Genomic DNA, 11,468 nt, shown 5'->3' with positions numbered 1-11,468 from the left:
TCTCACTGAATGCCATGATCATGCCCTCATCCAATTTGAAAGTGTCCGATGCGGCCCTATACATAGGCTACCAATTTCATATTCAGTGTCCCCGGGAGCAATTAAGCAAAAACTAGCTTCCCGGCATGTACATTCAATTCAATTCAATTCAAAGTAGTTTATTCACTTTGAGCATAAGCATGATACATTGCGCATCATATTTCCTTACTGATTTCTAGGACACACCACACCTATATTAGCTTATATTATAGCATTAATCATACTTATTTATGAAAAAATGTGCAATCTGACTTGTAAATGATTGACAGTTATTTGAACATGCCGATGACAGCTGCAGTGCGTTGTAGGCCTACTGCATCGGTGCTCCTTTATTAAAAGGAAATCCCTGAAAGAGCTTATTCAAATTATTTGGTGAATAGCATTTTCATAAATGAAACATCGCATACGACATGCATATGCACGAATAAATTTAATTGGTCCTTTACAGTTACCAAAAACTAAATATATGTTGTTTGAATTGGTGAATTGGCGCAATTAAGAATAGGCCCTACCTTTGCTGTCCCTGTCATGATGTGTTTTCTTATGAAAAAAAAAAAAAAAATAAGTAACCACCAAGGAAGACAAAAAAGAGTAAAAGCGGACTAATACAACCCACCTTGATACATTTTATGGACCATGATAGATGTTGAGCGCAAAATGCGAAAAAATGCCTTTTGAGCTTCCCATATAAATGGCATCATAAACGCCTCACCATATCAACTACAGGGCCTATATTTACCCACTAAGCTGATCCCTCTTTTTCTATACTCATCACACACATAAACAAACACTAAACACGCACCTCACATCATTGACAAACTTTGAAAGATTTTGAACGCAGAATGCCAAAATATAAATTTCGGAGATCTTGAAAAAAATAAAAAGAATTACGGGCCCTGGAAGAAACCTACCTCCAGTCCAAAATCAAAGGGTAAATATTACAAGAACATATCCAAAAGCTGTCTCATTTTGAAAAACAGCAAGGCCGCAGGGGCGAAGGCCCGAGGCCGGCGACTCCCATACGACGACTAAACACTCCAAGTGAGTTAATTTTATATAGGCCCCGCAGGGCTAGAAAGATCGGTAGAACGCTAAAGCCCTAATGCATTCTCATGCCTCTAGAGCTTCAGTAAACCACAAGGTTTTTAATTTCATTTGTAATAAAGCCCTAATGCATTCTCATGCCTCTAGAGCTTATAAAGTAAAACATTTCATTTATATATTTTTTATTTATGAAAGCAAAACACTAAAAGGGGCATTTTATTGACACAAACTCAATACTCTTTTTAAAACAAATGGTGGCTGTGAAAAGAGCCGTTTGGTTTTCAGTGGAGTTAATAACTCCAGCCGCGACCTCTGCCGCGACCTCGCCTAGCATTCCAGCCTTCACCATGATAAGCCGGGTACTGGTTCCCATAACCCCTAGCAGGCTGGGGTTGACGGTGTGAACTCCTACCCCGTGAAGGATGAGGCGGTTGTCGGTTCGCTGTTCTGCTCTTCTTTGAAGGTCTCTTTCAAAGGTCTCTTTCGACCATATTTACGTATTCATAAATATGGTCGAAGGTATCTAATAATAAAGTCGATTTCACTGAAGGGTTGGACATATAATATTTAAAAGTTTTGCTTAGGGACTGAACATTACAGTTGAAAAACAAAGAGAGCAAGATACAAGAACTTGATGTTTAGAAACAAATACAACTCACAAGGGTATGCAGAGGGTGGACAACAAACAACAAATGTAGGCACAGAAGTAGGTAAAGTTCGATAGCAAAATAAGCCCTGTTTTCAATCTACTCATGTTCCATATTCCTTACATTGAATAACTTCCAATATTTCAGTCACAATTACAAGTATGTTTTCGTGGTTTTTCCACCCTTGTATTCTCAATAATACATTATGTAATCCTTCAAAATTGATCCAAAAAACTATTACCAATAACTTTCGTTTTTCATTATCACTATACCTATATGAATACGTAATAAAGCAAGAACCTGCTTGTAAACTTTATTGTTTCATAGTTTTATTACTCATGAATTTAAAAAAATATTTAACAGCGCCGCGAATAACTTTGTTTCAATCTATACACATCTGCGCTTCAACTTTTTAACTGGTCTTGTTCTCCTGACCTTTATAACTTCACTTTAATACTAATCGCGTCAATATTTTTGAGACATATACGTGTCCGTCTCGCAGACTCTCGCTCACTTTAGTGAGTCTACTCTTTAAACTACTCTGCTGTCCAACATCAACTTGAGTGTACCAGCAGTTTTCAGCTTTCGTGGCATTTTGAACTGATTATAAGATGCCGTTGAATTAGCGATGATGTAATCTTGTAGCGCCTTGAATGTGCCTGGTTTGACGAGGTAAACACGAGGTGGTAAAATTGTCCCAGCATTTCGATAGCCTCTGTAGTAGTTGTTGCGATCCTGTAGAGCCTCGTCAAACTGCAATGAAAAAAGTTTTCTTTTCATTAATAAGTCATTAACTAAGTTGAAGTTAATATTTCAACAATTATGTGCATATTCATTCTCTCACATGTTTTTTTATGACAGTCGCAATCATGGTTATCGTTCGTCCCACCTTGCTTATCTGTCACTGCCATTTGATTGCTTTTCAAGAGGGGAAGCTTTCATCCAGTTTACTCTTGGACATCGTCAGCCCCAATATCTGACACGTAGGAGCGCTGTCATTGAGCTAATCTGACCCAGACGGTGTGTCATTGTACATTGACGATGACGGTGTCAACATACAATTGAATATATGAATACAAAAGCCACCCAAGTCCATACGTTGGCCAAATTGAGTTAAGCATGGGAAAGTGTTGCTATACATAGGCCTGTCATATGTTTGAGAACAACTCCGGGGGGGCACTTCCATGACAGATATGCATCATGTGCCTCGGGATATTGTCTTTGTATATGATTCAAAAAACCACCCAAGTCCAGAATTTAAAATGAACCCCACGAAGTTCCTGAAATGCTAATCGTCATACCTAATACAGTTTATCCCACCCATTTGCACGTACAACTTACCATATTGACCAGGTAAATCTAACTGAAGGAATTAAAATGATACACAGGTTTTTTTCTCAAAATCACTTCCCATGGACTTGGGTGGGTTTTGGATTCATGTATTTATTTATTTCCATACCCTGATTAATAAAAATCAACCAAGCAATCTTATCTATCAAAATATTTGAGGAGTAAACAATACTTTTTGATTCTTTATCATGTTTACTGGCTTTCCATCAAGTCCCTGCTACTACTAAAAGAACACATCAACATTCTCACGATCGTCATCATCATCATCATCATCATCATCATCATCATCATCATCATCATCATCATCGTCATCATCATCATCATCGTCATCATCATCATCATCATCGTCGTCGTCGTCGTCGTCGTCGTCGTCGTCGTCGTCGTCGTCGTCGTCGTCGTCGTCGTCGTCGTCGTCATCATCGTCGTCGTCGTCGTCATTGTTGTTGTCGTCGTCGTCATCATCATCTCATCATCGTCATCATCATCGTCATCATCATCAACAACAACAACAACAACATCATCATCACCGAACCACTACCACTACCACCACCTACCTGTTGTTGGTGTTTTTCATCCAATTTGATGTTGTCATTTCCTTCACCCTCCAATTCCACAAAAATGAGGTAAAATTGAGACCCCTCTTCGTATTCAACTAGGCCTATGGCTGAATAAAAAGCAATCAATAAATAACAAAATCAACTTCAGATCTCACATCAGATCATATACACGGTAAGCTGGTTTTCGATACCAAACTTCATTTAAAATGCAAGGAACGCTAGTCGTAGTGCGAGTAGTGCGAGTTATCTTCGTTTACATGAAGCATGCACTTCAAAGGGAGAAAGAAACAAAGCTCCCTCTTCGTTTCATCGACTACTCCAAAGCGTTCGACGATGTTGGTCGGTCAAATTTATTTAAGGGTTGAATTAGGTTGTGCATGTAGATCTACCCCGAGAAGAGCGTTCAAATGGACAGATGGCATAAAATCAGGGATAGGAAATTATATGCCAATTGACTATTATATTACAAGTTTACCAAATATCAATAATAATAATATACTCAACCTTCACTCATTCCAGAAAGAAGTGTGTTTTCAGCAGATGTCCAGTTCGCAGTCTTTGCTTCTTTCATACTGTTCACCATGTGCTGAACAGCTTCATCAACTGATAACTCCGTCACCTTCTCTGCTCGTAAGTTCAGTAGCTGTCCCGATCTATTTTATTAAAGAAACAAAGATCGGTCTTTATAAAATGTATACTATATATTGTATTATGAGTATTTCTGTTTAAAAAACAGTTGAATTGGGCCACAAATCAGCTCACATCCTTGGTAAAAAATACGTCCAACACAGACACTGAGGATACGTAATTCCCTGGACGCGGATGGGATCATATTCTCGCTGGAGTTCGCTTTTCAGGTAGGCTATTTCTTCTTCTATCTGTTTCCTCTCTAATATTTCTTCTTCTTTGTATGCTAACGAAAGCCATATCCAGCATTCAAAATAAGCCCTATCGCAGTGCAATTCGCATCCCGAAATTCACCTCTTGCGATACAACTTTAAGGGCTGGGGTATGAGCGACCTTGAAGTACCGGTATCTGGAGAGGGGAAGCAATGAGTTACCCCAAATCACAGCGGCAGGTAGTGACTGGGCCGCCGAGTGCTAATATATATTTATTTTGGAAGGTTCGTGTTTGTTTTAAATTTTGGGGCGTTTTTCCAAAATTTGATATTTTTGGTGATATTTCAAAAAGCGACATGCCAAAGACAACTCTTTGGGCACATAGTTTGTTATTGTTATTGCAGTTCTTTTCCACATACCTACGTTAACATTCGATTGGGTGATTTACTAATATTATATATTTTATGACTGCAATTTGGCGTTTTCAATGCGTTTTACACGTATCATGAAATTAACGCAAATATCTATTCACGCTGCTTTTAGAATTTTTACCTGATCGTCGGCTTTTGCAGGCAACAGAATGCAGACTGGCTCACGATAGATGTCGTATTCCTCTATGTGGTTCACTCATTGATAAAATGAGTTTGCATTCCTTGTAACAACACACACATTGCCGTCTGGAAACCGGGTCTGGTACTGATTTTGGGACAGCCAATAGACTTCAGCGCCGTATCAAATCTCATAAAAACCACACGACTGACGACTATGTGTTTATGTTTCCCGCACGAAAGCTTGTGTCTACATCTATTACTATACTTCTTTGGAAACGTTGACCTTTGACCATTCTTTGTATAACGCCCTGATATGACCTTGATATGTTCGCTTGATTGGGTACGTTATAGCATCCATTTCATTGAGGCGTTAGGAATTGGTCAGTAGATACTACTTGCAGGGAAACAATAGTTTAACATGGTGTGTGAGCATGGTTAAAGACTCATTATTGATTAGGTGCGGACATATTAAAGGCACAGGTCCTTTGCGTGTATAGCAGAAAATTATAATAGAATGTGTGAATAGAATGTTTGGAATTTTGCAACTAAAATACTAACTGCATTCTGCATTATGTATTTATTTATTTATTTAGGCCTATGCCTATTTATTTATTTACTGACTTATTTATTTATTTTATTTATTTGGTATATTAGTTAGTAGGCCTAGTTAGTAATATTCCATGATAGGCCTACGTCGGTTTATTATTGATTGTTGATGACTTGACAACTTGATTGATTGATCGATTGATAGTCATTTCACATTATATTCCTAGTTTATAGGCCAATTTGAATAGCATCGTACATTAGATAAATAGACCTATCAGTATTGATTTATTCTATTCAGCAATATCAAGGATTACTATCAAACTTCTCATAGCTGATTGTCAGTTGGCTCAGTGGTAACGCAGTAGGTTTTACAACACCGAGGTCCCGGGTTCGATTCCCACCTCTGCCTATTTTTTGCAAGGCTGAGAAAAAATGAAATTTCTGGACTGCAAACTTATTTGGCGCGCGATCTGAGCTGGTCCTTTTCTGGTGGCTGTGTCTGTTACAGGCACACTCCCTCTGCATCCAAACCAGGTTCACGCTCATTACACCTCCCTTAAAAGTGTGGTCAAAATAGCGATACCACATTGAACTGATTTTATGTGTTGATTGTCTGAAACTGCACTTAAAAATTGCTCTGCGTCAGATGAAATTGCGCCATGCATACAACTTTCAAAAATGGGGTGCCAAAGTGCAGCCCAAGGTAAAAAAAAACAATTCGAAGACTGAATCTACCATGCGTCATTGACTTTACATTATGAATAATCAGCTCTAAATGCAAACGAATTAAGTGAAGCTGGAAACTTTGACACATTTTTTTTTTGGGGGGGGGGGCTATGCCCCAGCTCTTTATTCTATTATCCTCAATAATTGGAACAATAAATGATGTAAAGCATAATCATGGTGTGAAGGGATGCTGTGCATGTTTCGGACCGGAACAAGTGTCTAATCAAACGCACATAGCCAAAAAGGACTTACCTATACATGAACTTGATGACAGGCAGTTTGTAGTAAAAATCCACAACTTTGATGACGTCACCAAACCGATACCTATAAAATCCACACAATGGACTAAACGAACATCTCATAGGTCTCGCCTTTCTTTACCTCGTCAAGAAGCAATGTCTTTGGGTCAGCTTCATTGCTGAAAGTGTTGAGTGATTAAAGAGAAAGTGAAGAAAGTTGATCAAACAATCTTAGTATATTCAAACATAATACGGTACATAAGTTAACAAACATGGCAAAAAAATTGTAGCTGCTAAAATTTCAACAGAAAACGAAAGAATAGACGTACAGCTAGATTAGCACATTAAAAAGGCTACCGATATATGGGTCATGCTTTTTCTATTTATTTTATACTTACATGTTTTCTTCTGGTATGAACTCATAAATACACAGATTGGGTATCAATGCATATTTGTCTTCATCACACCATATATTAATACCGTAGTCTCCTTCAGTACTACCATACATAGGCGAGATGATTGGTACACCTTGATTTAAAAAATAAAAAATCTCTTTTTCATATTATAATATAATATCAATTTACAGTAATATATAACGGTTGTGGTACGTATTTTTTCTGGGAGATGTTTTAAGGGCTCGGATAGAGACGTTTGCATAGTATTTTTGAGAACACATCAGACACACCAAGAAAATTTTAGGATTTTTTTTGGGTGTATTATATCCAAATTATTTGATATCAGAATGTAATTTAGTGCGTCTGATATGTGCAAAGGTGGGTGACTTCAGCAATAGCCAAATATAGACATACAAAAGCTTAAAAAGATCCAGAACCGCTCTGCACGTCTCATTTTCCGGGCAAGCAGACGTGAGAACACTTCTCCTCTGATTCAAGAGTTGCACTGGTTGCCAGTCAAACAGCGAATCATCTTTAAGACCCTTCTGCTTGTTTACAAGTGCCTGCACAATCAAGCCCCCATTTACCTCACTGAACTCCTTCACATCTACATTCCGTCTGTCAACCTGCGTTCCGGACACGACCAACCTTGCCTTGTTGTCAACAGAACTTTCACAATCACAGCTCAAGGGGATCGCGCTTTCACAAATGCTGCCCCAATGTTATGGAACACTTTATCAAATATCATCAGAAACTCTATCACAGTTGCTTCTTTCAAGAGCCAAACAAAAACTCATTTATTCCCGGACTAATTCTTCCACCATGTTTCATGCTGCTTTGGTTTATTTTGTTAATTAGTAATGTAAGATGTGTAGTATAAGATATTGTTTGTAAAGCGCCGAGGTCGTGTTTACTCATGGTACGGCGCTATATAAAAGCTGCTTGTTGTTGTTGTTGTTGTTGAAAGCAATAGCTGAATACGATTTTTGAATAGATCGCTCTGCACTACAATGCAAATTGCACTCATCACCTGCTCTTTCCAGGTACGTGTGATCAGCATTTTTTTGACATCTGTGACCGTCCACGGCGAATGAGCCGTAAATTCCTCCCCGGTCAATTTTGTTTTATTTCGTGTTTAAAAAATAAACATCATAAACTTAAAAATGGTATATCATTTGACTTCAAACGATATCCAGAAGCGGAGTTATGGTTAGTTAAACTTTGCTCCTTCAACAAAATCATAGCTTTTTTCGTTTCTATGTGTGTCTCTTTTTCCATATTGCTGGCAATAAATATCAAACAGTCATAATTGGCGGTCATTTCAAATCATCCCCAAGTCAACGAGGTTTAAGAATTTCTCTCATTGTTAATTGTTGGTTATGCATACCTAGATACAAATAACCCACCACTTGAAAAGGATTTAGCAAAAGCAAACAAAGATCAGAGCTATTAAAAGTTCTATAGCCATCTAAGGTAGAAGCTTATTATCCACTTCAATAATAGGATTATTGATTGGTGTTGTGACTATCCAAATAAGACAGATGTCGCGCCAGCTTAAGTGACCGATGAATACGACCTTCGTACACATTTTACACCATAACTCAGAATACAATTTAGGGAATTTACGGCTCGTTTGTGCTGCCGGGTCACATCTATGGTTCAATGCATAGGAACGTTGAAGTGCAGGGCGATCTATTCAAAAATTGTATTCATCTATTGCTATGGTAGTTAATCCAATTATTACGTCACGTACAGTATTTAAATGTTTTAATTGATTATCCGCGAATCTCAAGTGACTATGAAAATGTCATTCTTATGACTTTTGTATTGGTTTGGTATTTCAATTTTTTGAGTATTATTCTTGAATATTTTCTTACCTTTTGCGTATTTCTCTTCCAGTTTTTGAGTAAAGTCAGCCGTATTGATTCCAAAGATATACTTCAGATGAGGCCATACTCGCCCCATGATGCCGTTAAATCCTTCCTCAAATTCCCTTCTCAGTTCCTCAGCCCTTTCTGGTTCTGGTAATAGCGCCTTTTCACAAGCTTCTCTGACTTCTGTAGATATCTTCAAATCTTTGTCAACGGTTCCAGTCTTAATATCATGAACAAATTGTTCCCAGTGATTTTCGACCTTTGACATGGCTTTGTGAATTTGAGAACAAAATGGGCCCATCCATCTTCCAATGTCGGCATCACGAAGACCAAACAGCAGAGTGAGGTAATGGGCTTCGTGTTCTGTGCTGATACTCGTTGCTTCCCATGGAACACTTAAAACCTGCGTTATAATAAATTTCATATCGTCTGTGAACAGATGCATTGGGCCGACAACATCACCGCCAGGAGTTTTAGTGGGTCTGGGATTCACGTACAACATAATATCTTTTTGTAACGGACTAGGAAAACCGTATTTTCTTCCACTTGCAGTCTGCCAATAAACTTGAACTGAGGTGGCTTGACTATAATACCGAGACTTAGGCATTGGTATGAGTTTTCCTTTACCAGTTGTTCCAGAAGTGATTCCAAATCGCACCAGGTCTTCGCAGATCAACACGTTCTTCTCACCATCGGCCATTCGGTGTATATATTCCTCATAATGATTGTATGACGTGAGCGGATGATTATTTTGTAAATCCTCAAGGGATTTAATGTTGCTGAACTTATAACGTTTTCCGTACACGGTGTTGGCATCTCTCTTCATTCTGCTTCTCAAAAATTCTTGTTGGGCTCGTCTAGGATCTTTAGCACGTGCATCGAATTTACGGAACACAGCTCCACTAAAGAACCGTACCATTTGGTTCATGATATAAAACAGCAAGATACTGGGCAACGTATGATATTTGCTGGCTCGTACGGAAGAAATGTGGAAACATACCGCAGCTAAGAATAACGTTGTTATCAAAGATGTGACTGAAATGAAGAAATAAAGACAAAAAGAAAAGGAAACATGGTCATAATACTGTATAGTATAACCCTACCGATACGACGCGAGACTTTATGACAAACAATTATCCTTAAAATTACTACAAACAGAAAGGTGCTCATTTTTGTTCTCTAAAGAATGTTGGTGAAGACGTCATGTATATTTTTGCTTGATTTTCTATGATTAATATGGTACTACACCCCCTGATCAATTTTGTGACTAATTTTGTTCACAAAATAACTACACACTAGTAAAAAAAAAGTTATGTATATTATAGGGGTAAGGAATCCAATTAAGTCACTGAAATCTCAGTGATTCAAGACAAGTGGGTCATTACATATATGTTACGAAATGAGGTACATTCTAGCGGTACCTCTTTTCTAATCATAAATAACGTACCTCTTGTCTTGAGTCACTGAAATTCCCGTGTAGTAACTGGATTCCTTGCCCCTATAATATACATAACCCACTCTCTTCTAAAAATAGGTCTACCGTATGCATATAAGCTGTTACTTTAATACAATCTAGATCTGAAAAATGGGCTGGTATGAGCGAAGTATTCTAGCCAATACTTTGGTAAGAGCAAATATTGTGAACAGTTAATAGTGGAGGACAACTTCGAGCTGAAATTGTTGATGAACCTATCATCGGAGACTATTTAATAATAGTACGAATTATGGATCAAAAGTCTCAGGATTCCGATACCAGATCTATTTTTGATTCGAACATTATTTTTACGTATTTTTGTGAGACCTGCGAGCATATCAGACATATCGAATTGCATTTTGAAAATGAAAAATGTCCTTCTGATATCAAATATTTTTGATCTTTTGGAATTCGCAATATATTATATATTTTATGGCAAATGATTAAAAATATATATTTTTGAAATTTTAAGTAAATTCTATAAATCTAATGATATGTACTTTAAGGTGTATGTAGCTGGGATGAAAAGCCGTCCATCATATGAACATGTTGACCTCTCGTATTGAAGATATAGATTTTTTAAACAATTTACGGAGAAATTGCATATCAGGCTTCAAAATGCGTATGTTCAACATGAAAGGTCAAAATTTTCAATTGATGGCTTTTTATCCCAGCTACAATTATATATCATTAGATTAATAAAGTTTACTTCGAGGGCTGTTAAATATAGCCTACTGCATGTACTTCACCTGCAGTATACCATTGCACCTTTCGCGCATTGATTTGGTGTAATGCGCCCTGAAGTATATGTATGCATCACAAACCCATCATAATTATATTCGTATTCGGAAGGCTTGCTCTGCCGCAGTACCAATATTTAATATTTACCTAGCTGGGGGGTTTACACCCCCCAGCTAGGTATTGTAATCGGTCGGGTTCTTCCGCTGGCAACAAACCACTGTAATCTTCCCGTTTTCTTCCGCTGGCAACAAAGTTAGTACGAGGAACCCATACCGTAGTAGCTCTGCACAATAGGTAGATAGATAGGGCAGCACCAATACGAAAATGTCATACCGATAAATGATGTGTCTGTTTTGCCCGTTAGTTAGTACGAGGAACCCATACCGTAGTAGCGCTGTACAATAGGTAGATAGATAGGGCAGCACCAATACGAAAATGTCATACC

The 11,468-nt window shown here is 37.9% G+C and overlaps 1 protein-coding gene across 1 annotated transcript; it reads right to left on the bottom strand.

Annotated features, from left to right (window-relative positions):
• Positions 1-1,799: 1,799 nt before the first annotated feature.
• On the bottom strand, positions 1,800-9,839 carry LOC140159409 (uncharacterized). The gene is given in 7 exon segments (XM_072182872.1): positions 1,800-2,483; positions 3,635-3,744; positions 4,142-4,290; positions 6,553-6,647; positions 6,649-6,718; positions 6,938-7,067; positions 8,812-9,839. Coding segments are annotated over 7 exon segments (1,701 nt in total). The 5' UTR covers positions 9,737-9,839; the 3' UTR covers positions 1,800-2,261.
• Positions 9,840-11,468: the final 1,629 nt, after the last annotated feature.

The sequence above is a fragment of the Amphiura filiformis genome, chromosome 8 (assembly GCF_039555335.1).
Source record: "Amphiura filiformis chromosome 8, Afil_fr2py, whole genome shotgun sequence".
NCBI lineage: Eukaryota > Metazoa > Echinodermata > Ophiuroidea > Amphilepidida > Amphiuridae > Amphiura > Amphiura filiformis.
This window is presented reverse-complemented; position numbering and strand designations above follow the sequence as displayed.